The sequence below is a fragment of the Mucor velutinosus genome (genome assembly GCF_035048745.1).
Source record: "Mucor velutinosus strain NIH1002 chromosome Unknown tig00001564, whole genome shotgun sequence".
Lineage (NCBI taxonomy): Eukaryota > Fungi > Mucoromycota > Mucoromycetes > Mucorales > Mucoraceae > Mucor > Mucor velutinosus.
The window spans coordinates 3,601,768-3,627,322 of NW_027041906.1; the positions used below are offsets into that span (position 1 = coordinate 3,601,768).

General features: G+C 42.7%; 13 protein-coding genes across 13 annotated transcripts; 6 read left to right on the plus strand and 7 right to left on the minus strand.

Moving 5' to 3' along the window:
• Nucleotides 1-1,046: 1,046 nt before the first annotated feature.
• On the plus strand, nt 1,047-3,665 carry ATC70_011468 (uncharacterized protein; the record flags this gene model as incomplete). The annotated part of the gene is made up of 12 exons (XM_064830660.1): nt 1,047-1,169; nt 1,237-1,329; nt 1,397-1,787; nt 1,857-1,930; nt 1,991-2,176; nt 2,231-2,274; nt 2,378-2,703; nt 2,759-2,909; nt 2,963-3,097; nt 3,152-3,292; nt 3,359-3,517; nt 3,608-3,665. 12 exons carry the CDS (start codon nt 1,047-1,049, stop codon nt 3,663-3,665), a joined length of 1,881 nt encoding a protein of 626 aa, XP_064683162.1.
• Nucleotides 3,666-4,620: 955 nt separating this feature from the next.
• RPC40 (DNA-directed RNA polymerase core subunit rpc40) lies at nt 4,621-4,895 on the minus strand (the record flags this gene model as incomplete). The annotated part of the gene is made up of 2 exons (XM_064830661.1): nt 4,621-4,745; nt 4,802-4,895. 2 exons carry the CDS (start codon nt 4,893-4,895, stop codon nt 4,621-4,623), a joined length of 219 nt encoding a protein of 72 aa, XP_064683163.1.
• A 109-nt stretch (nt 4,896-5,004) lies between these two features.
• On the minus strand, nt 5,005-7,044 carry ARO4_2 (3-deoxy-7-phosphoheptulonate synthase; the record flags this gene model as incomplete). Its single annotated transcript, XM_064830662.1, has 2 exons — nt 5,005-6,909; nt 6,970-7,044. 2 exons carry the CDS (start codon nt 7,042-7,044, stop codon nt 5,005-5,007), a joined length of 1,980 nt encoding a protein of 659 aa, XP_064683164.1.
• A 375-nt stretch (nt 7,045-7,419) lies between these two features.
• Nucleotides 7,420-12,577, minus strand: MTQ2 (S-adenosylmethionine-dependent methyltransferase; the record flags this gene model as incomplete). Its single annotated transcript, XM_064830663.1, has 5 exons — nt 7,420-9,387; nt 9,449-11,903; nt 11,961-12,183; nt 12,240-12,363; nt 12,419-12,577. The coding sequence occupies 5 exons, from the start codon at nt 12,575-12,577 to the stop codon at nt 7,420-7,422; spliced, it is 4,929 nt and encodes a 1,642-aa protein (XP_064683165.1).
• A 418-nt stretch (nt 12,578-12,995) lies between these two features.
• On the plus strand, nt 12,996-13,946 carry ATC70_011472 (uncharacterized protein; the record flags this gene model as incomplete). The annotated part of the gene is made up of 4 exons (XM_064830664.1): nt 12,996-13,098; nt 13,160-13,236; nt 13,294-13,352; nt 13,412-13,946. The coding sequence occupies 4 exons, from the start codon at nt 12,996-12,998 to the stop codon at nt 13,944-13,946; spliced, it is 774 nt and encodes a 257-aa protein (XP_064683166.1).
• Nucleotides 13,947-15,091: 1,145 nt separating this feature from the next.
• Nucleotides 15,092-15,943, plus strand: ATC70_011473 (uncharacterized protein; the record flags this gene model as incomplete). Its single annotated transcript, XM_064830665.1, has 4 exons — nt 15,092-15,370; nt 15,426-15,472; nt 15,546-15,698; nt 15,751-15,943. 4 exons carry the CDS (start codon nt 15,092-15,094, stop codon nt 15,941-15,943), a joined length of 672 nt encoding a protein of 223 aa, XP_064683167.1.
• A 175-nt stretch (nt 15,944-16,118) lies between these two features.
• Nucleotides 16,119-17,529, plus strand: GPH1_2 (Non-essential glycogen phosphorylase; the record flags this gene model as incomplete). The annotated part of the gene is made up of 2 exons (XM_064830666.1): nt 16,119-16,900; nt 16,971-17,529. The coding sequence occupies 2 exons, from the start codon at nt 16,119-16,121 to the stop codon at nt 17,527-17,529; spliced, it is 1,341 nt and encodes a 446-aa protein (XP_064683168.1).
• A 267-nt stretch (nt 17,530-17,796) lies between these two features.
• Nucleotides 17,797-18,069, plus strand: ATC70_011475 (uncharacterized protein; the record flags this gene model as incomplete). The annotated part of the gene is made up of 1 exon (XM_064830667.1): nt 17,797-18,069. One exon carries the CDS (start codon nt 17,797-17,799, stop codon nt 18,067-18,069), a length of 273 nt encoding a protein of 90 aa, XP_064683169.1.
• Nucleotides 18,070-18,072: 3 nt separating this feature from the next.
• On the minus strand, nt 18,073-20,914 carry HAT2_3 (Histone acetyltransferase type B subunit 2; the record flags this gene model as incomplete). The annotated part of the gene is made up of 7 exons (XM_064830668.1): nt 18,073-18,221; nt 18,286-18,835; nt 18,895-19,759; nt 19,821-19,956; nt 20,020-20,567; nt 20,636-20,830; nt 20,889-20,914. 7 exons carry the CDS (start codon nt 20,912-20,914, stop codon nt 18,073-18,075), a joined length of 2,469 nt encoding a protein of 822 aa, XP_064683170.1.
• A 340-nt stretch (nt 20,915-21,254) lies between these two features.
• ATC70_011477 (uncharacterized protein) lies at nt 21,255-22,450 on the plus strand (the record flags this gene model as incomplete). The annotated part of the gene is made up of 6 exons (XM_064830669.1): nt 21,255-21,445; nt 21,504-21,533; nt 21,588-21,632; nt 21,688-21,833; nt 21,896-22,191; nt 22,250-22,450. The coding sequence occupies 6 exons, from the start codon at nt 21,255-21,257 to the stop codon at nt 22,448-22,450; spliced, it is 909 nt and encodes a 302-aa protein (XP_064683171.1).
• Nucleotides 22,451-22,481: 31 nt separating this feature from the next.
• On the minus strand, nt 22,482-23,794 carry ATC70_011478 (uncharacterized protein; the record flags this gene model as incomplete). The annotated part of the gene is made up of 5 exons (XM_064830670.1): nt 22,482-23,012; nt 23,072-23,296; nt 23,360-23,399; nt 23,454-23,583; nt 23,647-23,794. The coding sequence occupies 5 exons, from the start codon at nt 23,792-23,794 to the stop codon at nt 22,482-22,484; spliced, it is 1,074 nt and encodes a 357-aa protein (XP_064683172.1).
• A 633-nt stretch (nt 23,795-24,427) lies between these two features.
• Nucleotides 24,428-24,978, minus strand: ATC70_011479 (uncharacterized protein; the record flags this gene model as incomplete). Its single annotated transcript, XM_064830671.1, has 2 exons — nt 24,428-24,834; nt 24,888-24,978. 2 exons carry the CDS (start codon nt 24,976-24,978, stop codon nt 24,428-24,430), a joined length of 498 nt encoding a protein of 165 aa, XP_064683173.1.
• A 64-nt stretch (nt 24,979-25,042) lies between these two features.
• Nucleotides 25,043-25,551, minus strand: COX15_2 (Cytochrome c oxidase assembly protein cox15; the record flags this gene model as incomplete). Its single annotated transcript, XM_064830672.1, has 4 exons — nt 25,043-25,068; nt 25,131-25,161; nt 25,233-25,429; nt 25,494-25,551. The coding sequence occupies 4 exons, from the start codon at nt 25,549-25,551 to the stop codon at nt 25,043-25,045; spliced, it is 312 nt and encodes a 103-aa protein (XP_064683174.1).
• Nucleotides 25,552-25,555: the final 4 nt, after the last annotated feature.

The following is a 25,555-nucleotide window of genomic DNA, read 5'->3' on the forward strand; positions in this document are numbered from 1 at the left end:
GCCTTATATAGAGCGACTACTGTATACGATTTATTTTTTTGATATATGATGTCGCTGTTAGTATAGATATGAACAAATAAAGGTTTTGATCTGGAGCATCTGGCCCTATTTAAGCAGTAAGGATGCCCTCTTTCTTTATCTTTAAACTGAAATTATCGACAAAACGCAATGGTGATAGGATAGACTGAGAGTTGATTATAAAGCTACAAGAGCAATTTTGAGATGTCACCTACAGCATGAGCAATTGGTCTGCTCCATGGCTCGCTTTCACGAATCAATTCGTGGTTTAAGTTTCCGTCGTATGTTGAGAAAGCATGGATTCAGTGTGTTCCTCATCGATGAGTTCAAGGCTAGTGAAATACGCCAGAATGTTACTAAGAGGCTGCAAACCCTTTCTGGAGAGTGCACAACATACAGCCTCGCAGACTATATCAATGTAGATACAATGCCAATGTGAGATTTCACCCAGAGCAATGCAATTCCCAAAAAATTGAAGCATACCACTTGTGATATTTGCTCTCATTTTAGCATACAGTTGGACCTTATGCCACAACTCTTTTACAAATTTGGCTGATTGACATCAAATGTCAATCGTTTATGAGGCTTATTAGTAGCTGATGCATTTGAGTAACACATACAATAATACTTTTGATTGCTTCATATAACCCACTCTACATGAAGACAAATATGTGAATTTTATTCATCACTGCAATCGAGCGTTAGATCAAATACTTGTTTATACATGATTTATTTTCTAGATTCTGTAAACGTAATAGATCTCTCAATTTAATGCAAAATCTTATCTGCATCACGTATACTGTTAGAAATTCTATCAACAATGCTATCGACGCTTTTCAAACATAAGTTGAATTACATACTCGCATGTTTACCAAATGCACAAACAAACAAACAGCAGCGGAAACTGAACGCTCATGCACCATTGCGATCCCAACCAAAAAATACGTTGGATTGATATATATATATATATATATTTACTTGTCTTTCTTTCACCTCTCCCTCCCTTTTTCTGTGAATCCGTAACAAAGATGAAGCTGTTGTCACTCACTGCAGCATTGACTGTAGCTTTTCCCTCATTCACATTGGCGACATCATTGTTGTGGCCTGTGCCTCAGAGAATGGAATCTGGCCATACAGAGCTTGAACTCGATGTATGTAGACATGTTGACAATTCATGTCATCCATTACCCAATACTCAAATAGATTTCTTTCGATTAGACATCATTTCACATATCTGGACCTGATGTTGAGCATTTACAAGACGCAATTGATCGCTACACTCAACTCATCACCAATGAAAGATGGATACCAGTAAGAGCTTGGGTTCTTTATGCATTTCTTTTACTGTTACCTGATGCTTTTTTGTGCCATTCTCTAGGTGCAGGCTCCTTTTCCAGCAAACAATCAAACCACCAAACCGAAAAAATCACGTACTACATTAGGGGCTTTGAATATCATCATCGAAGATGAGGATCAGATATTAGAGCATCAGGTCGACGAATCCTATATATTGGATATACCTGTTGGAAAGGGCACAGGCACTTTGAAATCAAAGACTTTATGGGGAACTCTTCGTGGGCTCGAAACCTTTTCTCAACTGGTCCAGGCTCGTCCAAATCTCAATGAGGATGGGAGGGAGGAAATCGAAGACTACGATCCAGACGAGGAACCTGATTATGACAATGTTGGATTTGAAGAGCTTTACATTCCCAATGCACCCATTCGTGTTGAAGACGCACCAAAATACACGCACCGAGGCTTGATGCTGGGTAAGTTTATCTTTATGCAAACTAATGGGGATTGTCAAGACGATACTAAAAAAGGACTCTCGCATTCAGACACATCTAGAAACTACTTTCCAGTCAAAGACATTCTTCGAACGATTGACGCAATGGCTTTTAACAAGATGAATGTAAATAAGTATAGCTCAGCCCGTAATGCATTCAAAGAGTTCTAATACACAAGTTCCAAGGTATTCCACTGGCATATCACTGACTCGCAAAGTTTCCCTCTCAAGCTGAGAACTGCTCCTGAACTTGCTCAGCAGGGTGCTTATAAACTACACCAACGAAGATTAGTCTATACCGAAAACGACGTTGAAAACATTGTTGAATATGCTTACAAGCGTGGCGTGCGCGTCATTCCCGAGATTGATATGGTAAAATATTATGTAATGCCGCTTGATTCGACTGATTGACTTATCCCGTCTTAGCCTGCACACACTGGTTCATGGGCCTTATCCCACAAAGATATAACGTAAGTAGCATACAAAGCTCTCTCCTTAAACACACTGCATTACGCTGTTCCTTCGCTTCTGTATTCTTGCACGATGGCTAATCCCTCCTTATTCTTTATGTAGAACATGCACAGGTGTCCATTACCTTCCTGGCGATGACTGGAGTGAGAGGTTAGCTGCCGAGCCTGGCACTGGACAGCTCAATCCCGTCAAGAACAAAACATATGAGATTGTGGACAAGGTCATTACAGAAGTAGCCTCCTTGTTCCCCGATAGTTTGTTTCACGGAGGTGGCGACGAGCCTGTATACAAATGCTGGAATCAGGATCAAAGCGTTGTGGATTACATGAAGGAACACAATGCCACTGGTGTTGATTTACTGAACACGTTTCTCCAAAAGGAATTGGGCTTTATTCAAAAATCAAACAAGACTGCCATCATCTGGGAAGGTAAGCCAATGCTGATGTGCTCTTAGAGCCACTGGTACTAATCAAGTGTCCCCAGATGCTGTTACCAATGACAACTTGCCTATTTCAAAAGATGTGATCTTGCAGGTTTGGACCAATCCTGTACAGAATGCCGTCAAAAAGGGCTATAAGGTCATTGCCTCCAACTACAACTTTTGGTACCTTGATTGCGGACATGGTGGATGGGGGTAAGGCACTAAATTTCAATTGATTGATATGAAGATACTAACAATTGTGGTAGCGGCAACGACACGAGCTATGAGGAACAGGTGCCTCCTGCTGTTCCTAAAGCTGTGGCAGCAGCATTAGAGAAAAATGGCGTTTCTGGCAATTACAACACGCCCAATTGGGGAGGCTCAGGTGGAGATTGGTGCAGGTAATATTACATAGCACAGACAAACAAAGGAGATGTCTTAATACATATCTGTAGTCCTTTCAAAACCTGGCAAAGAGTGTACAGTTATGATGTCGCTTTCAATCTCACAGAGACAGAGGCCCAGAACATTTTGGGTGGGGAGGTAGCCTTGTGGGCAGAGCAGACAGATGAAACAGCATTGGATGTGAGACTCTGGTAAATTGATCTTACTAATTACTATTCTTGGTCATTTTTTCTAATTTACGCACATATCAAACACAGGCCTAGAGCAGCTGCAGCTGCAGAAAACATGTGGTCTGGACGGTATGACGAGAACAGCATTAAAAGAGACATTGGGGATGCCATGCCTAGAATATTTGATTGGCGTTACAGATTACTTAAACGAGGTATTCGAGCTGAAGCATTGCAACCATTATGGTGGTAAGTGTGTTATTTGTTTGTCACTATCACAAACAAAAAAAAAAAAAAAAAAAAAAAACTTGCTAATTCTAAACTTGTGTAATATAACAGTGGCCAAAACCCTCACATGTGCGATGCCACCTATCCAGCTGTTTTCCAATCCATGTAGCATACGTCTAGTTCATTCTAATAAGCAGTTAACCAACTAATTTCGCATTTGTCATCTGGAATAGTCTAGCTCATATTTCCATGTACATCCTTGTCTCATTGCAATGTTGAATAAACATTGTTTGTGCCACTGTTTGCTGCAAATGTCCGTCATCATAAAAGAGTCTGTGTCGTAGATGCTTGCTGCTGCAAACGATAAACATGACATCAGATCAAGGGCATATATCATGTTGTTTCAAGTTGTTTATTTATGTAACACGCAATCCTGCTGCTTGACTCACTTGTTCAGTTACCCAGATCAATGTAAGGCTGTTCAGCATCGGCTTCACCTCCGAGCAAGAAGAAAATGTCAACATTCTCAAATGCTTATTTGTGTGTTACGGTCAAACCCGCATATGTTTGTCCTATTTGGAATGAACAAGGAGACTCCTATGCATTCTGTATCCATGGTAACTAAATATATAGCAGGTACACGCTTATAAAAGACGAATCACAGGGCATAAAGTTTAAATGTAATGAGAAAAAAAAACAACGTCTGCATGATACGCATCGTCAAGCCAAAAGACCTAACTCAAAATGATTGAAAAGCATCAGTAAGCTGCTGTGATGGTATACAAGGAGGAAGGATAGAACATTGACAGCCAATTTAGTACATACTTTTATCAACAAGTCGTTTATCTCGTTCTTGATCTGGTGAATCTCATTGATTCTAATGTCGATTGTGAACTCCTTCACCCCCCCTTTTTTTTAATTGAACATTCATGATATGAGCATTTGTTTATTCGTATCTACATAGCGATCAAGCTATCATCATCAACTACTACTGATTGAACGACACTGTACAAAATTCTTGATGCTGTTGTCGTACGATAAAAAAAAAGACTCCTTATCCAAGCAGAATGTAATGAATGCGAGTAATTGATACAAGGAGAATGATATAAAGACGAATTCCATCTCTAATTTGTAGAAGAAGAAGAAGCTTGTTGGTTTTTTTGCATGCGATTGTAGCGTTCGAGATCCTCTTGCTCCTGCTTGAGATCCTTGAGTCGTTGCTTGGCTTCTGATGCAGCGAGCATTTGGTCTATGAATCAAACATGTGAGCCTCTCCACATGTATACTAGAGACAAATCCACTTACAATAGTTGCTCTTGATGAGCAGCACTTCTAATCCAGCGCCCATGGCAGCACCAGCACCAAACATTTTTGCATAATATGTAGCAACACCAGACATTTGTATGTGATAATAAGCAAGGGGGTTCAATATCAAAGAAGAAAAAAAAAAACACAAAACGGGCAAGGAGTGCGGTGGACTTTGAATTAAATTTATTTAGAAATGCATTTCAAGATGTTTCGATGTTTGTTTGATACAAATCGTCAGTAGAGTCCATTTTACGCAATGAATCTGTCAGCTCTTCCAGCTCCTTTTGACGTTTACGCTCGCTTCTTTCAATAGAATCGATGATTTTACGGTATTTTTCAGTTTTAACAAATTTAGGGACAGAGTCCGAAGCCATCAAACGACAAATGTGTTCATTGACCCTGTCAAATAATTTCAGCATCATGCGTAAACTCTGAGAAGCCGATGAAGCAGTGATGACAATCGTGGGCTTGCCTTGCCCGGGATAGGCCGGAATGACTGTAACGACCGAATGAACAATGCGTGCCATCTCTTGACATAGGGAATGCTCCACGTTGAGCTCACATGAGGATCCAGGAGCTAGGTATGTAGACCAAATGTCGTAAGCATCCTCCAACAGATCCTTCTGATTTTGCGATGGCAGAGCAGGGCTCTGGGTACGACATTTTCTGCGCAATGTGTTGTAGTCGATCCAGAAGTCCAGATTTTCTTCGCAAAAGTTGGCCCGTAAAAAGTCTTTGAAGGGTGAGCGCAATTTGGCATTTTCAAGTATGATTTTGAGACGAGCCGAGTTGCTTTCTTTTGAATCGACAGTGGCATGGCTGCTGCTGCTATTATCGACGGCGATGCTAGGTGGCCTGGATGACGCTGAGTGGTCAGTGTGTGTGCTAGCGTCTTCAGTGTCGTCGGTCGTGGTCGTTGATTGTTGAGTAATTAATAGGGAGTCAGGATCTTGTGATAGTATCTCTCGCAGGGTTGTTTTCTCTTCTTCAGATGCCTCCTCGTCTTCTTTAGTAATTGTGTTACTGCGTGATCGGACAACGTTGGAAGTGGTTGTGATTTTCGATCGATCAGAAAGCTGTTGGCTGATCGAAGGTGAATTTGGCTGCTTCACGGGTTCAGCAACGACTTGCTTGCCCTTGTCGGTCACTACAAACATGGAGACTTTGGACGATTTCAGTGGCAGTGAGTGATGCTTGGGGTCTTGGAATTCGATCCAGTTGTACTTGATGAACTCTTGTGCAATGGCCTCTGCTTCTTCACGACAAGAGACAGTATTATAGTCCAACAGCCAGTCGCAGCACATTTGCGAGGAGAACACGGTACGCATGGTTTTGGCAGTTTTGAGTTGCGTTGTTGTACGGCCAGATTTGGAGAGCGTAAGGAGGTAGTTTCCCAGCATATGGACTCTGGAATCGCTGCCGGACACAGTAGAGGACATGGCAAATGGTGCACTGAGAGAAGGCGTGGAGGAGGAGGTGGCAGATGATACAGAGGATGAAGTGGAGGAGGGAGGCGTGCTGTTGGTGCTTTGCTGTCTTGAGGACACAGACATGGAGCTAGCGTTGCCAGAGCTCGTCAGTTCACCATCCAGGGGCAGACAGGTCATCATGACTCTGAATATGACAGACACACAGGCACGGTTCAATATAAGCTGATCGTCATCAGGGTTGCGGTCGAGACGAACGAGATGAATGGCTTCCATATGGCTAAAGTGCTTTCGAAGGGCTGTCATGTTGACTTCGGTACGCACACAGAAATCTTGCAGTACGCATAAGCCCTTGGGTGTCAAATGCCAGATGCCCTTGTCACGGAATGTTCTGTTTTGTGGGTCGACAGCGTTCTCCATCAGGCGGCAGTTTTGGAATTGCTGACAGAGTGATTTTGCCATTTCTCGAGCCATGTTGAATGTGGTGGTGGTGGTGGTTCTCTGTAAGCGAGACGAGTCGTTCGGATCAGGAGTGCGGACAGTGTGAGAGAATCGCAAGTTGCCTAATGCTTGGATTGCGTCTTCAGACGAGAAGGTATTGTAGTAGTTTCGAAACAAGTATCTGTGTGTGTCGAGTGGTATCTGAACTATCAGCGCAGCGAATAGATCATGTATATCCTGGTGTGTTTTGATGTGAGTTTATTTGTTTGGGATGGTTGCATGCATTATAGAACAAACCTTCAAATAAGGACGACCGTCAATGGTGAATTTCATCATGGATGTGTAGGCTTGTTGTGATACATTGGATTCCATTTTTTTTTTTTTTTGAAGCAGAGAAAAAAAATGCACAACACTGTAAAGCTTAGAATCCTCCATTTAAAAAGGTTGTTAATTAGAGTTCATCTATAATAAGGATGAATAGGGAGAGGATTAATTGTTGTTACAAGTTGTGTCTATGTTTACATACACATTCATGTTGTGGCTCCTTGATTATTCTCTTTTGATAACGTGTCTATATGTACGTTGAATAACCATGGCATATGTGTAAATCTGGATAGCATCATATATATATATATATATATAAACATGCTCGGACGCTTGGACCTTTTGAATTTCTTTAAATGTAAGCAAAAGACTCCTTGCCAGAAAACTAGTTGCACTTCTCAGATTACATATTATTTATTAAGATTAATTATAAGCTTGATCCAATAAAAAGTTGGTAGCCTTCTCCAAGTCTTGGTCGTAACGATCCAATGCTTCCAAAGCAGCAGCTGGATCAAATCCCATATTTACTAATTCAGCAATATGGCTGCCTTGAATCGTGTCCAAGTCGTAGGCAAAGTTGTTGGTGTTATTGTTTGTGTTTATGGTAGTAGTCGCAGCGGGTGTCGTGGTTGTTTGCGACGGTGCTGTTGTTGTTGTGGGTGCAGTGGGTGCCTGCTGAATACTATCATCAAATCCACTGCTGTTTCGAGTTTGAGTAGGCACTGATGCTACGGATGATGTATTACTACTACTGGCGTGATTCTTGGATTGTTGTTGCTCCTTCTTGTGGCTCTTCTTTTCGGCCTTCTTCTTCTTTTTGTCTTCATTGTCGAGGCCAGAAAAATCGAATCCACCAAAACTCTTGGCCCATGACACGATATTTTTCTTTTTCTTTTTCTTTTTGCCATCATCTGGCACTGATTTGGAGGAAGTGGCAGTGGCAGGCTCATTTGCCGTTGTGCTTGCTTGCTCCTGTTGCTCCTTGACACGCTGCTGGCCTTGTGGTTGTTTTTGTTCTTCTTTAACCCCTCTCGTATCATTTATGGTAGATTCTACTCCTTGATTTTCACCCTTTAATGATGAACCAGCAAGCTCAGTCTCAGGTAATGCAACTGACGAAGCAGCGGGCACTGTTGATGACTGGCCAAACAAGTCTTGAAACCCATGCTGGGGTTGTGTAGCGGCAAATGGGTCGTTTTTTGCGTGTGTCTCAAATCCAGATGGACCGAAGGGGCTAGTTGTCGAGACATGTTCTTTGTTGACATTGTTAATATTCTCATTTGACACAACAGCATGATTCATGCTAGGACCTGAAGAAGCAGCATGAATATCAGATGTTGGTGTAACAGCAAACACAGAATCAAATTCACTTTCTTGGTTTGGTGTTTCTCCGTGCTTGTTGTTGTTGTTGTTGTTGTTGTTGGCAAACTTTGGATCTGAAAAGTATGTATCAAATTCATCGTTATCGTCGCTCTCAAATCCATCATGCATTGAATACGCTGAGGATGCTGCTGCTGCTGCTGCTGCTGGTGGTGGTGGTGGCACAGGCGTACCAAAGATGGCATCAAAGTCTTGTGGCTCAGCTACTGTTGCTGCTACCTGAGAGCGAGATGGTGGTGGGGCAGGAGGCTTCTTGGCATGTTGAGTAGATGATGAGGGTGTTGTTGTAGTTGATGCGCTGCGTCTGGATTGTGGTGGTGGTGGTGGTGCAACACGATGCGTGCTACTGTTTGTGCTTGCGGTAAAAGGATCAGATATTTCTGAGCTAGAAAGAGAGCTGACCATAACAGGTTCATCTTGTTCATGCTGTTGCTGTTGTTGTTGCTGTTGTTGTTGTTGTTGTTGTTGTTGGTCTTGGTTGACACCAAAAACGGCATCAAAGGGAGTCGAGTTTTCCTTAACGGGTTGATGAGCGGTCTCCGCGATTACCGGTTTATTAGCGTCTGTTACAGGGGCTTGCTTTTCCCTGAATTGAGTGGCTTCTAGGTTATCCATAGGTGCAGTTGGAACAGTGGTAGTGGTGGTAGTAGCAGGATCATTGCTTTCTGGATTGGGACTGGTCTCTGCATGAATTTCAGGTACAACAGCAGGGTGGTCAATCATGACAAATTCATTCTCGTCAGTTGGCGTCGCATTGGCAGCAGCACGGTCTTGTTGTTGCTTGTCAGAAGGAGCGCTTCGTGGGACAGCAGGTGTTCCATCCTCCTCGGCATCAAAGAAATCATCCATACTCTCCGTTTCATCTGTCAGCACTTCTTCGCTAGCTTTACTGTTTAGTTTGGTGCCAGCACCATCCATGTTGGAAGCAGCAACTGCAGAAGCAGGGACTGCAGCAGCTAAATCTCTTATCATATTATCGTTATTTTCATCTGATTTGGTCACGTTCTCCTGCTTTTTAAGCGATATTTCATTAATGAAAAATGCACACTCTGTATCGATAAATTAATCTTACCATATCCAATGTGTTGGGGTCAGAGGGTTCTGAATCAGTAGCAGTAGCAGTAGCAGAAATACCTCTTTCCTCTGACAGGCGATGAGCAACAGTAGCTGCACCAGCAGCAGTAGCGCCTACAGCAGCAATTTTGGTAAGCTTTGATCCATTCAAATCGTTCTGCTCTTTCTCCAATTTAGCACGTTTCTCATCGGCTAATCGCTTCTCCTCTTGTTCTTTAGCTAATTGAGCCTGTTTTGTCTGCTCTTCCTCTTGTTCAAGTCGAATACGCTCTTCTTCTTCAGCCCGTTTACGAGCTGCTTCTGCTTCATTGGCGGCAGCAATACGAGCCGCTTCTTCCTCCTCTTCTTGCTTTTGCTTGAGCTTGGCTTCTTCGGCTAATCGTGCTTCAGCAGCTAGCCTTTCTTCTTCCTCTTTCTCTGCTGCTTTGCGAGCTTCCTCCTCTGCCAATCTGGCTTCTTCTGCTTTACGAGCCTCTTCCTTGAGTCTTTCTTTTTCAATTAAACGAGCTTCTTCAGCCTTGCGAACTTCTTCTGCTTTACGAGCCTCTTCTGCTTTACGAGCTTCTTCAGCCAAACGAGCCTCTTCAGCCAAACGAGCTTCTTCAGCCAAACGAGCTTCTTCAGCCAAACGAGCTTCTTCAGCCAAACGAGCTTCTTCAGCCAAACGAGCTTCTTCAGCCAAACGAGCTTCTTCAGCTAGGCGTGCCTCTTCCGCCTTACGAGCTTCTTCAGCTAGGCGTGCCTCTTCCGCCTTACGAGCTTCTTCAGCCAAACGTTCTTCCTCTGCTTTACGAGCTTCTTCCTTGAGCCTTTCTTCTTCAGCTAAACGAGCCTCTTCTGCCTTGCGAGCTTCCTCTGCCTTGCGAGTCTCCTCTGCTAAACGAGCCTCTTCTGCCAGACGTGCTTCTTCGGCTTTGCGAGCCTCTTCTGCCAAGCGAGCTTCCTCTGCCTTACGAGCTTCTTCAGCCAAACGAGCTTCCTCTGCTTTACGAGCTTCTTCGGCTTTGCGAGCTTCCTCTGCTTTGCGAGCTTCCTCTGCTTTGCGAGCTTCCTCAGCCAAACGAGCTTCCTCTGCCTTGCGAGCCTCTTCTGCTAATCTGGCTTCTTCGGCTAATCTGGCCTCTTCTGCTTTACGAGCTTCTTCTGCTAATCTGGCCTCTTCGGCTAGGCGTGCTTCCTCAGCCAATCTTGCTTCTTCAGCTTTGCGAGCAGCCTCCTCTTCTTCTTGTTTTCGCTTGAGCTCAGCAGCGGCAGCAGCAGCAGCCTTTTCCTCTCTTCTCTTACGACGAGCAGCAGCAGCCTCTTGCTTCTTTCTATTCTCCTCATGTAAAGCATCCAATTCCTTCTCCAAACGCATGGATTCCATTTGAACATTGTGCACACTGCGGCGTAATTTCTCGTTCTCTAGTTGACCATCTTTAAGCTCTTGCTTAGCTTGAGCCAATTCCTCTTGCACTTGTTTGAGTTTTGCTTCAGCAGTGTCGACATCCGATTGTGCAGAGGCCCATGTAGGTTGCTCCTTTTCCAAATCAGCCTTCAAAGTGTTTAAGGTGCTGGCCTCTGTTTCGCTTTGCTTCTTCAGATTGTCTACTTGGCTCTGGAGGTCTTGCTTCTTTTCACGCAAAAATCCAAGTGATTGAACTGCCTTCTTGTGCTGTGCTTCGATATCCGCGGTTGACTTCTTGGTAGATGTGATTTGATTTTGTAGCAAATTAACCTTGTTTGTCTCTTCTGTCAAATTCTCGTTTCCAAAATCGCCTAGTAGATCTTCCTCGGCTTGGAGAGGAGGAGGTGGTTGTGCTGCTGCAGCTGCTGCAAAGGATGAGCTAGTGAGATTTCTCGCAGGCAGTGACTGATCGAGTGAATAAGGCATTTTTAGCGTTGGAGGTGGAAACAAGGACTGAGGTAATACGACAGGCAGCATTTGGCCAGTCAGTTTCTTGTGAATGAGATGCATAGCGATGGCAAATTCGTTTGCATTCAGTGATCCAGTGCTGCCAATATCCGCCAAATCCCAAATCTTTGCTAAATCAGACTCTGGCAATTTTGAATTTTTGAAAAAGTCCACTGCGTCAGTGCCTTGAATAATGCCTGTATGGTTTTTATCCAGTTTTGCAAAAAACGTATCGTACTGGGCCTTTTCATGAGCCGTAATATCCCATTCCTGTTGCTGCTGTTGAGGTGCCGATGAAGGAGCAAATGCCATGCTGCCAATGCTGTCAATTTTATTGGCCCTGGATTGCATTAATGGAGACGACATGATGGGCTTGGGCGATGACACCAAGTTTGGATGTGTTGCATTGTTGTCCGAGGATGCTGCTAGATAGACGTCGGGCGGTAGAATAGAGGGTAGTGATGTTAATGTTTTGTCCATAAGTTTAGCAATGTAATGCATGGCGACTACAAATTCAGTTTCATCCAAATATCCGCATTTACGAATGTCGGCCAAATTCCTATTTTCGATGTTAATGTCTATATATATATCTATATTCTTGCTCGTTATACATTACCAAATTTGAGCTAGTTGGTCATTGGGTAATCTCGACTTAACAAAAAGGGCTTTGGCAGTTTCAGCAGGAATGCCATTCGGTGTCGGCTGCTGGCTATGGTAAATGGACTGATATTTCTTCTTTTCCTGTGGCGAAATAGCGGCAGTAAAAGATGTAGTCGAGTTTAAGCTGCTGCTGGATGAGTGGATCACCTGGACGCCTTGGATGTTGGGCAATGGTGTCACTAGATGGGGACGAGTTAAGAGCGAAATTCAATCCGAATCACTCTTTTTCGCTTACCAGTCGAAAACAATGGCTCTTTTGCCTGAATCTTATTTTGCGCACAAGCGATAAGTTTGAGTGCGATAGCAAATGTGTCTGGCGTGAGATACCCGAGATTCTTTTCGTCAGCAGTTTCCCAAATCTATTGACAATCCATTAGCAATTTGGTATGTGATTTATCGCTCGCTGATACTTGCTTGAGATAGTATATCGTTGGGCAATCCAGACTTGGCAAAGAACTGGACAGCCTCCATGCCAGAGACTACATTGGGTTGGCTCTTGGCAGCAGCCTGAAAGTACTGCTTGTAGGCATTAACCTCTCTGGCAGTCAGTTGCGACTCCCAATTTGATGACATTGTATTTGTGTTGAAGTGAGATGAAAAAGAAGAAAAAAAGAAAGAAGAGGTTGTTGGTAAACAGCAAACCCAAAAGTAGAAATGCACATCTCCGCCTTGCCTCATTCATACATGAAATCATCGTCATTTCTCCCAGACATGAGGCAGAGGGAACAAGAACCCTTGTGATACATAATGCAAATCATTTGAAAAAAAAAGGTCAACCATTCAATAGGTTTCGGTTTTACTGTGGTAAAGAAGGAGCTCATGGTTAACCAATGGCTCAATGTGATTCATCATGATCAAAGGTTCTGCTCTCTTCTCTATTATTACTACCTTCCAAATGCTTATGGCTAATCAAAATAGCCGCACTTTTACCGTGGATTCAACTATTTTTCTTTTGTTGGCCTGAGTAACCATTCTTTGTTGCCTTATTTTCATGTTTTTTGAAAGAAACAAAACTGCTCTGCAGATCATAGCGTTCATTCTCTTTATTCGTCTTGTTATTCCTCCAGTTATCAGAGCATGGAACTGGAGAGAAGGTAAGGCTGCGGGTGGGGGTTGATGCTATTGTGTATATTGACGTGTTGATTGTATATTTAGATGAATTTAAGCTGTTTGAGCTGGCAACAAGCATGAGCAGAAACCAGACAAATTTCTATCAGTGGTTGGGTATAGAGGTATGCTATTGACCTACCAACGCTACACAATACGAGTAATTGATTGATGATTTTTAGCCGACAGCAGACGCACTGGAGATTGGGAAAGCACATAGACAACTCGTATTAAAACTACAGTAAGACGTTACTTGGTGATCTCACTGGCATTGAGATGACTAACAATCTGAATACTCAGCCCCGAGACGTCCGTAGAGATGGATGCCAAGGAAAAGTTTGAAATCACAAACCAAGTAGCCTACATGTTGAGGTCCCCTATGCTAAGGCCTCTGTATGACTCTATTCTTGAGGAGGACAACAGTGTCAAGATTCCAATGTGGAAGGGATTTGCATATGTGTATCAGCGCCATCGGCTGATATGTATGGTCTTAGTTGGAATCGCAGCCATGAGTGTATTGGAATATATCAAGGCATGGGATAACTATATGACTGAGAAGTTGGCGTTTGATCATTTTGTTTCGAATGCCAAATTGATGGCTCAAAAGATATCAGACAAGCATGCAACTGCCAAAACACACAAGAGCTTTATTGATCTGGGAAATCGAACCATCAAATGCGAGATTACGCCTACCAAAGAAATTTTTATTTTTAACGAAAAGGATGAAAGAGTGCCTTTATCATCGTCTAACCTCTTACAAAAGCCAAATATTATGAACACTGTTGTGTTGCGCGTGCCAATTCAGCTTGTAAAGAAGTATTTGTTAAACAAATAAATGTAGTCTAGCAATTATTGCGTTAAACAGTATATTCATCTGATGATGCGGCAGTAATAAATGCTTATTGTGCATTCAACTGTTCAGCAATCGTGATAACATACGATCGTATTGTGTACTTGACTGTTTTAAGAGGCTCCGCCTCTATCTCAATAGAATCGATTATACTACACAATCAGGCATCATATTTTCTTTACCTCTTATTAGCCCAAAACATGCAAATCAGAGCGAAATTTGGATGTCTTTGATCGCTAATTTCTCGTGTTGGAAGCCGTTTTAAACCGTCAGAATTGCACCAAACGATTGCTCTTGATTAGTACTTACTTTCTGACACCTTTGCTCAATTTTTTGAGGATCAAAAAAACATGACTGAAAATCGACCAAAAAGCATGAGGTACCCCTCATAGTTTTCATTGAAAATCAAACAATCTCATTTTTCACCCTGATAAGGAAGACTTTTACTATGGTATATCTTGAATCAAAATGTTTCTACCGATCCAAAGCAACCTCTGAAATCGTCTTTGTGGGACTTTGATATGTAAAATTTCGACATTTTGGCCAGAAACCTGTTTTCATATTTTCATTAATCATTCAATAAGTTTATTCAAAACATCTATCTTACTTGGTACCATTGGGTGCGCCTTGAAAAGCACTCCAAGAAAGCTTAAAGGAGCATGAGTTAATTCGCACACCATATATAGTCGAATCTCGCAAAATAGTTTAAACAAGTCGCAAATTCATCAAATATTCCCATTTCAAGAAAATGAGTAAGTCGGGGATTGAACTGGCTTTGGCTGGCAAGAACATCATAATAGATAGGACATGTGTCTATGCACATATAAAATGGAATGAAAAGTGCAGATTTCGCACCTTTTGGTACGAAGATGCAACTGCATTTAATATCTAGATTAATAAATTTTGTTGCTAACATCGCAGGCTGGTTTAAAATGAGCGACTGTGAGGCTCCTTGCAAGATTGCAGATGCTGATAGAAAGCCAAGCTTCACTCCAGTGATCCCCATAAACACAGGTACACAAGAAAGATTGGTGTTACCATGTACATGACCAGAATATAATCCTTGGTCTTTTTTTTTTTTCTGCTTTGGTCTTTCTTTTCTTTCCTCTTTCTTATACATATAGAACTTAATGTCTGATTTCGGCGACTTTAGCTCCTCCTCCAACGATCCCACTGCTGATTTCCTTGCTCGCGAAAGAGCTGTGCTGGGTGGAGACGCTGATATCTTTACAACACTCGATGATACTACTTCCCCTACCTCTTTCACAGCCACACCTGACCTCGGTCGCTCCAGCGCCTTGAGTCAGTATGGTGCCATGTCGCCTAGCAGTGCTGTTTCCACACCTGCAAATGACTATTCGGTGTTTGAGTCTAGCTACCCAAAGGCCGAGAATTTAGAGACTTCCAAGGTAATATATCAATCTCCTTAGGTTTGGCTGATTAACTTACTGAAGCATGTATTAGGCTTTTCATAAAGCCATGCTACCTGAAGAAGAGCCTGATGTAGTGAGGTAAGGCAATAACTGAAATCAAGGAGATCTCTCTCTCTCTCTCTCTCTCTCTTTGCTGATGATGGTGGTATAGACAATGGCGCGAAAAGCAAAAGCAAGTGATTGCAAAGCGAGATGAAGAGGAGAGCATCAAGAAACAAGAAGTGCTGAACAAGGCAAGAGAGGATATTGATAGATTCTACGAAGATTACAACGATAAGAAGCAAAAGGCCATTGAGGAAAACAGGTATAGACTCAGTGTGTAGTGCAATGAGTCAAGTGTTAATATGGTAGTGTAGAGAGCGTGAAGACAAGATGCTAAAGAGCCGTGAAGAGTCATCTGCCTCGACCAACATCTGGAATAGTGTTTCCCGAGAATTCGACATCTCGAACGCCAAAGCAGCTTATCCTACCAGAGATGTTTCTAGAATGAAGGGCATTATTTTGGACCTTCGAAAAGATCAAAATGCTCCCGGCACCATTATTTCTTGAATAGGAGAAGCACACATACACACACATACACACACACACACACACACACACACACACACACACACACACACAAGAATTAAGAAATAAACTCAACTTCATTTCCTTCTTTTTTTCTCTCTCTCTCTCTCTCTCTTTTTCCAATCTCGTGTTTTCGCTACTTGATTCCATTCCTAGTATGAATCATGCTGATGCAGCATCATACCCACCACAAGCAACCTTGGACTCAAACGTCGATTACTTTGACCATCTGCAACGTTATTCTGCACTGTATAGAATTCTGTTGGCAACGCCTTATTCCACCAATGTGATATCCAAACAATGGTACAGAATTAATTTAAAGTTGGTGAACGAACTGGATCTGTCACTGACTGGACAACAAAAAAGCAAGTGCTGGTTGGAAGTGGGGTGTTATTTACTAGTGGAAAAGAACAAATCCATCATCCCTTGCAAAGAGTGCCTGATACAGTGTCGACCACTACAGCATGATGCATGGGATACCACGACAGCGTCAGATATCGCTGGATTCCAAAATGACGCTGTGGGTGATTTAGAATTCATGGTGTCGTTGCAAGATGAAGGCTACGTCAGTTCGTCTACTGCTTCCATCAAAGCCAAATACTACATTCAGATATACCCCAAACAGCAGCAACCCTCCTCCATTATGGCATTTCCCTTGATGATTGGCCCTATATCCATAGAAGAACAGACCATGCAACTCGCATCATCACAACAGCCGCTCCTGAACGATCAGTGGAAACAGCAAAACATGTCCAATACAATATACCATGGCTACCGACTGCAGGACAGCTCGTTTCTCATCATTCAGGAGGACTGGAGTTTGGGGACACCAGGCAAAATGTGGGACTCTGCGCTTGTTTTATCTCAAATGATCGCAGACAGAATCAAGCATAATCCAGGTTACTTTCAAAAGCGTGGTTTGGTGGATCTGAGTGCAGGGTAATTAACAATCATCTGTGCGCGTGTGTATATATACATATATATATAGCCTTCCTAAATTGATGTGTAGAACTGGATGTCTTGGTCTGTTGATAGCAGCATTATACAAAAACATTTACAAAAACTATCAACACTCAATGCCACACATCACCTTGACTGATCTGCCAGATGCCTTGAATTTAATATATCGGAACCGCGCCTACAACCACCTGGAAGGTTACACGAGTGTCAAATCTCTGGAATGGGGCAATTACCAAGATGTGCAAAATTTGCTTCTAGAAGGTCCGTTGCATACAGTGATTGCATCAGATGTGCTGTATAGACCCTCAACATTTCACAGTCTGGTACAAACGCTGAGCTGGTTAAGTGATGAGAACAAGAATCAAATAGAGATCTACGTGGGTTATAAGCGACGAGGATTAGCATTGTGCGATGAACAAAAGTTTTTTGATTTGTGTGCACAACGCTTCGATATCATCACTGTATCGGCTATGCCTGCTATTGGCACGGCCACCGCAATTAGGCAAACAAAGAAGAGCTCTATAGAGGGTTGGATAATGAATGAAGATGAACCCGATGCCATCTACAAAGACACAGGTGTCAATATTTACCAGTTGATACGCAAATGAGACTTTTCTTTTCATGTACACTATATACCATTTGCAATCTATGGCAGATTTATCATCATTGTATGCATACAACTTGCTCGCAATAAACGCTTATAGACATACACTCAGGGTACACATCAATGCAACATGTTTAGACTGCGCATAAATGTCAAATCCCATCTCATCACTACAGCCCTTGCAATTTGCCTTTTTTTTTTTTTTTTTTTTTTTTTTTTTCTTTTTCTGCATTTTTATTGACACTTGTCTATATACACACAACAGAGAGAAATGAGCAACAGTAACAGCACGACTCCCACAGCAGACAAAGCACCCGCCATCGAGCAAGTAGAAGAAGAGGACGACGACCCCTACAACGCGAGAATCGAGAAAACTGGCTGCTATCAAGAAAACGAAGATTTGCAATTGTGCTTTTTTGATACAAAAGACTGGAGAAAATGCAAAAAGGAAATGCAAGCATTTCGAGCATGTTTTATAAAGAATACCAGCAATGCTGGCAGTAAGGAACTGATTGAATCTGCTCAACATCCACAGGAACTGTAAGCGTTACTCTTCGCAAAGAAAACTGGCTTTTCGAATGTCTGCATTGTCCAGCGAGCGGATGGACCTTAAATGTGTATGGAGTGTTGGATGCACTTTAAAATTGTAGGCTCTGGATAGCACTTGAAATGCTAGTACGTGCTTGACAACAGATGCTATATACCATAGTCGTGTTAATTACTGAAATAAAATACGTCGCTTATCGATGAACCGGCTTACCTGTGATTCGAAATTTGTTGTAATTGACAAGGTGATGACTTAATCTCTCGCATAAATCCGTGTCGTCGTTTTTCAACTGCTCCGTGTCTTCCTCCTCTTCCTCCTCATCAGGCAGCGCAGATCCTATAAACGTAGGTAATTCAGCCACAAAAACCAAATCAGACAAATACAGGCCAAGAAAGGGTATACAGCCGTGCGTGTTGTCAAACTCTTTGAGGCTCCCTGTCAGCACACTTTCCACTGCAAATGATTCAGCTACTTCTTCTGTTGCTTTTGTCATGCAGTCGCGTACATTCTTCCAATTGCGAAAGGGTTTTGCCATTTCCTTGAGTTGATTAAACAGCTCCATTTGACAGTGGTCCACTTTTTGCCAGGTGCGTTCTAGCCGTGATACAGCAGGCGATTGTAGGCCCAGTAGAATCTGCATCAACGTGCTGTAGTTTCGGTGGTGATAGCATTTCAATGCGATGCGAAGAAACTTTTCAATGACTTTGACTCTTGTGTCTAGTTGCTGTGAACGCACAATCTCAGACGCAACCCACTGACAGGTCTATTTCATATATGAATTAGAAAACGGCACAACGCATCAAGCCAGCATTCATCACTTACCATGTTGAAGAAGCCGATCATTTGGTCTACGCCTACAGGCACATCATCATCCAATGTAGTCATTTCAATTACAAACGATTTTCTCTGAGCAGACCGCTTTCTCCACCTGAGATCCACCAGTTCATCCCAAGTGACGTTCTGAAGCATGGCCCGCTCGATTAAACAAAATTGCTGTGCAATGACTTCTGAACGGTACTTGAGAACGATGGATTTGTAGTGTGAGAGTGTTGTCGTCGATGCATTGGAAGCACGAAAAAAGCGGTTGGTGGTGTGAAGTGCAGGTGGTGGTCTTGTAAAAGAAGGGCGCATCGTGCATGGCTCTTTATGCTGAATGTTGTTTAGACTGACACTGCTGCTAGTACTAAGTGAACAATCTGTAAGGTGGCAGCTACACGGTGCATTATTGACGGTCGAGTATAAAGTAGATGGTCGTGCTGTTGCATTGGACTGCGACTGTCGAATGGACACTGTTCTCTTGAGCGATCTCTTCATTTTAGTAGTCCATGAAGACAAGGAAGGTACAGGTGTGTTGCTGTGAGCGCTGCTGTCTGGGTGGTGGTGGAGGTGAAGGCTGTTTCTGCAGGATGAAATACCAATGGCACTGTCTTTTCTGGAAGGTAGTTTTCCATTTTCATCTTGTTCCTGCTGCTGAAGGGGATCCACCCGCTGCTGATAGAACTTGCGTTGTCTTTTCAATACATTGCGTAAATTCTTGACTATTCTATCATCGCGAGGTGATGCCAGTATCACTGGATTTGACTGTAGCTGCGTAAGAAATGTGCTCAAGACGTAGCGTAGTGTGCGAGATGTGGTAAAGTCGTAGGTCCAGTAATGAGTTAACCAATGACGAATGACTACAAATGTCCTATAAGCGAGACACTCCTTAAACTAAACAGCAATGGCATCAAGCAATTTACAATTAATACCTTATACGAATTAATCGACGTTCATCATCGTCTTGTAGCAGCGCCCAGCGAAATCTCAAAATCAGCAGTTTGCAGAGCTTGATGGGTGTCAAAAACTGTCGAAATGTCAAGAAAAAGTCCATTATGAATTCATTATCTATAGAGAAAACTGAGTCAGGGTCAAATGATCCTAGTGCTCGTTGCTAGGCAACATACATACCCATTTCACGAGTCAGTTTCTCTATCAGTTTTTCTACTGTGGCCGACGTAATGGTAGCATCTGATTTGCCATAGTGAATGAACCTGGATGTATCTTTAGCTAGTAAATCAAATATATGCGGATCATTTTCAATAGGTAAAGGGGGTGGTCTATTTTCTGCTACTACTACTACTGCGTCTGCGTGTTGTAGTGATGTTAGCGTCTGTACCGTTGATATTGGTTGTACCCAGGATTCATCATTTTGATGCTGTTGCTGCATTGGATCCAGTAGAATCTGGTCCACATGTTGACGGGGGTGGTGGTGGTGGTGGTGGTGGTGGTGATAATGTGAGTGGCTGTTGTCGCTGCTGATGCCAGTGATGGTTTTATTAGGAAACAGTAGTGAGATATTTTTGGTTTTTTCCAGCATTTTAGAGAGCTTGTTGGTAGTCTGATCTGGCAAGCCCATGACAGAATCAACTTCTATAGCAGCAGCAGCAGCAGCAGCAGGAATATGCGAAAACGATTGAGAAGTGTGCAGGCGCCGATTTGATTCATGCATACTATGACTGATTTGGAGGAATGTTTATATACACAATAAAAAATCAAGGAGTAAAAATAACAGCAAATTGTTTACCTTGATTTTGCAGTGGTTACCCAACCGTAGATGGTGGCTAATCGCTGATGCGGCTCGTGTATGCTGTGCCTTCTCTTTGGTGGTAAATCATGAATGGCTACGATGGGCGATGTCGATGTGAATGTGTCTTGATAGCAGGACAGTCGATCGCCCTTCTTTCTGATGATGATATTATCCAGCGATTTTGATCTTCGTCTGTAGTTACTCTGATAAGCACATTTACAAGTAGTAGACAGCGCACACTGCCACTTACTTTTGCAACGAAGATGTGGTATTCATCGGTGACACCGAGCATGGAATCGTATTAAACATTGGGATCAGAAACAGAAAAAGTGAAGAGAAAGAGAGATGCTGAATTAAACTTTTAGCTTTTTCTTGCTTTTTATAATCAAACAGTAAGATACAAATTACTGTTTGACGTAATAAATAGAGGGAATGAAGGAGAGAGAGAGAGAGAGAGAGAGATGGGGTATTCTGCCTTGGTTTCTTTCTTTTTCACCCCCCCCCCCCTTTTTATGTAATTTACTGAAACTCTCCAACCATATAAATCATATCTATTGAAGCAACTCCGTTTTTTTTTTCCCTTTTTCCATCTGTATTCCACTACTAGCACTAAAACATGACTGTAGAGCAAGACCACGATAAGCATCAGAGGCCGTTTAGAATCAGAAAGTCGCTGAGAGAGCTGGTGCATAAATCAAGAGTATCGAAATCGAGCAACAACCCTGCTTTATCATTGCCTCCATTGCCATACCACGATCACAAGTGCGAGGAATATGCCTATGATGTGCTGTTTGAATGTCAAAGAGGGTACAGTATAGCAACATGTGCATTTATATATGTCTAGTGACTCATTTGATTGTAAAAGATCGCTGGCTGTAGGCTACAGTAGCAAAACGTAAGTGTATCTCATCTGTCTAGTAGGTTTGAAGCAACCAACACTTGTATATAGGCTTCTGCAGTTTGACCCCAATCCATGGTGTGATGCCGATATGAGGTAATATGCTGAATTGGGACATGCAGAGCATACACGTGCTAATTCGGTCGAAAAGATTCACGCCTATGAATATAGAAAACTACCAACTACCAGATCCTACTTGGCAGTGGGTGAGCAAAGATTGGATGATTGATATGACTGAAGATGTCGATGAAGCGGGCTGGCAGTATGCATTAAAGTTCCACGGCGCTGTGTGGCATGGTAAATAAACAAGCGTTAAAAATAGACAACTGGTGGAAAACATACTGATACACGCAAATCAGGTAATTACAAACACTTTCGATCATTTGTTCGTCGAAGAAGATGGATCCGCCTAAGACATAGGCTGCTCACTGGCCAGCAACTACAGCAACAGCAAAGCGACGAACCACTGCTGCTCGACCTAAGTGAATCAACACCAACTTGCTCCCCCTCAGCAGCAGCAGCAGATGTGCCGTACAACGATAAAGACATTATGGAGAGGCTACAGAAATGCCGTCTGGACAGAGAGAGGCTAGCAGTGTTGAACAGAGCGATTCAATCTACGCTTCCTGGTCTAGAAGATCAATTGCTGGAGAAGGTATGATTTTAGCTGATATTTTGCGAATAACAGTGCTCATCCGTGCTGTCAACCATAGGCCATCGACTACATGGACATGTTTGATTACGATGACACGAAATACAAGTTCCTGGCACAATTGCTACAAAAGAAATGCGACTCGGATCAAGGGAAAATCCATCTGACAGAGCGAGAAAAGAAGGCAGTGCAGTCACTAAGATTCTATTACGACATACAAAGCATCCTCGATACCATTGATCCAAATGTTGTAACAAGATAAAAATTGCGTTTATTGACACCAACAAGTGTCTCTATTCATCATCATACTCCTCTTCATATTCATACTCGTAGTCCTCTTCACCGCTCAAATCTATGCTCACAATGCCATTATATATAACATAGGCCAAGAAGAATGTAACACCACCCGCAATAGACCAAATACGCTTGCGCTCAAAATCGACTTGGGATTGACTCTTTTCTTTTTTATCCTCTGTCTCGGTGCCCATGTATGAAACAACGTCGTCTTTGACTGTACCCAAGAATCCCATCGGGTTGTTTCTAAATGTTCTCCAGAGCGAAGGGACATCCTCTGCAGCTTCAGATTCGACGAGTTCTTGCTCAAATAAAAGTTGTTTCATTCTGTCGCAGTAGCGGGCTAGTGTTGGGTATTCGTTGGTGAGAATGTGCTGCAGTCTTCGGTGCGATAAATCAGGATATAAATGCAAGGCTAAATAGCCAAATACAATGCAATCCAATGTAGTCGCTTGCTCGCCAAACATGTAATCTTGCTCACCCAATTGTGATTGTAAAATGCCGTAAGTCTCTCTGGCCAATTGGAACATCTAGTGTACACGCTCGTTTTAGTGTGCTGCCTTGTGTTTGTGTGCGTCCAAGTTCTTACATGATGCCATCCAGATTTCAACAGCTCCTTCATCTCCTCCTTTTCGTTTTGTGGCAATCCAACGTCATCTCTGATGATCTCGACATTGTATTTCTCTAATCTAGCTTTGGCACTTTTCTTGAGTTGGATAGGCACAATGTATCGATTAGGAAAGGATAATAGTGTTGCGTAGGTGGGTCGAATATGTTTGATGAAATTGGTGGAATCTGCATACCATGTATAAAGCTATCCACACACAGGGCCATTAGTATCATGGTGGATTCTCTTTCTCCAGCTACAGCTTCTTACCATGCAATCATAGAGCTTATCCTGGACTAATGCAGAATAACTAGAGTAGAAAAATATGAGTTGATGCCTTGATTCCTCGCTCGGCCATTCTTACGCAGTGTAATCTGCCTTTTGTTCTGCGCTGAGGTCTTTGTTGGCATCTTTATCACGTTGAGACAAGTAATTGAGAATACGGTCCACACCAGCAACCCAAGCAGATCCATCATTCAACAGAGGCAATTCACCTATAGCGACACAGCATACCCATCAGTGAAATCACTCTAACCCCCCTAATGACAAGTAATTACCAGTTGGACTTTGTTGAGGATCGTTGCATTTGACAATTGTGTAGTTTTGTTGTACAAGACGTAAATAAGACTCGATGACAATACATTTGGGATCAATGGAGGGTGCATTAAAAGCAGGTCCCCATACATAAAGTTGCATACAAGGCATGTTGATTAGAATGAGACGAGTTTAACTAGTAAGAGAAAGAGAGAAGAAAAAAAAAAGACTAAGCCGTTCTTTGCTTGGGCCAAACCCGCGCTCCCTTGGTTTAAAAAGTGGGGCCTGATGTACACCCCCTCCCCCCCCCCCAGGCATGTAAGGATGAATGTGCTTCTTGAAACTCAGTGGCGTAAAACATGGCCTTTTTGCATTGGTATTGTCTCTTACAAGCAAGATGTAAGGAGAAAGGAGCTTGTTGCCATGAAAAAGACAGAGCTATCCAGGAGCTGTGTCAATGTATGCAACGGTTTTGGTTGTGATAGACACTGGACTTGAGACGGTGGATGTGGTGTACCTCAATTCGTGTTGATGGAGGATGCGTGATTCTAATGGATGATGGCTGCAGCAGTGGCAATTGGAACCAGCCATGCACTGTAATGCAAGCAAGGGCGTTTTGTTTTACAGTGTGAAGATGGGCCTTACTAGCACACGTATAAAATACAGATGCTTGGTTATAGCTGAATGGCAGTATAAGACAGTGGTATGCGCATACTATGCTTTGTGATCAGTGCGAATGCGACCAGCCATGATAAGCTCTTTATTCATTTAAATACAAATTTGCGTTTCTCTCTTGCTCTTTTTCTACATATCGTCTAAAGAACTGACAGGCACTTCGCCTTCGTTTCTCTTTGCATTCAATTCCTCCTTGGTTTGTGCCTCCAAATCACGGATATCTTGAATAGTCATACCATACCACTTGTCAGTCCAGCAGAACAGCTGTCTGTGGAACTTTGTGAACAGTGTTTGGACAGTCTTTGCCAAAAAGGATTCTACCTTGCCTTGGATGCCAAACCATTTGAATTCAATGTAGACAAGCTTATAGCACGTCATGACAGGCTCAACGTTCTTTTGCCATTCAGGATCTGTCAGAGGGCCACGACCTGTCTTTTCAGAGTGATAAAGCTTGGGATCCTCGTCCTGCTTGTAATCCTTGGGACTGATCTTATCGTTGGCGATATCAATGATGATGACATTTCTCTTTTTCAAATCTATACGCTGCGTCAGTCAAACAAGCGGATGCAATCAGCGTGCTTCTACTTGCCTTCCTTTGAGATCTTCAAAGCGTTCTCCAGCTCGCCGCGTGATCCATTGACATGTAATGTTTCATAAACAATCGAAAAATGATCCTTCATGTAACCATTCTAATAGTAGCCAATAATATGATGTCAAGTTTTGTGAACCCCCCCCCCTCCTCGTTTACACTAATATTCTTACCTTGAGTACTACAGTTTGGATGGAGATGGTCAGTGAATCAATCACCCACGGCCAAGATCAAGCAACTTACCAGTTTTGCAATAAGGATATGCATTCCATGCCTATGACGAAATTATGAATGCGTAATTTAGCATTGTCTCCATTTAAAAGCCCTCCTCCTCATCCTACAAACCTCTTCATACAAATCAAGTGCGCCTGCGGGTGCAACTGCCTTCACAATAGCAGGCACTCGAGAAGCAAGACGAAAGATCTTGTAAGTGTATTGACCCTTTTCATTCTCTTTCTCATAGGGCTCGTTCTTGATGACCTCTACACCTTCTCCGCCTCCTGTATTCTCCTTGGAAGCCAATGCAGTGGCGTATAATTGAGCTATTCAAAAGCAAGCAGGTGAGTGTCTTGCGCACACTGCACATAGACCCGTCTCTGATCTTACCAACTTGGTATTCTTCCTCTGTGCAGTTGTTGATGACTCTATATTCGTTGATGATCATTTTG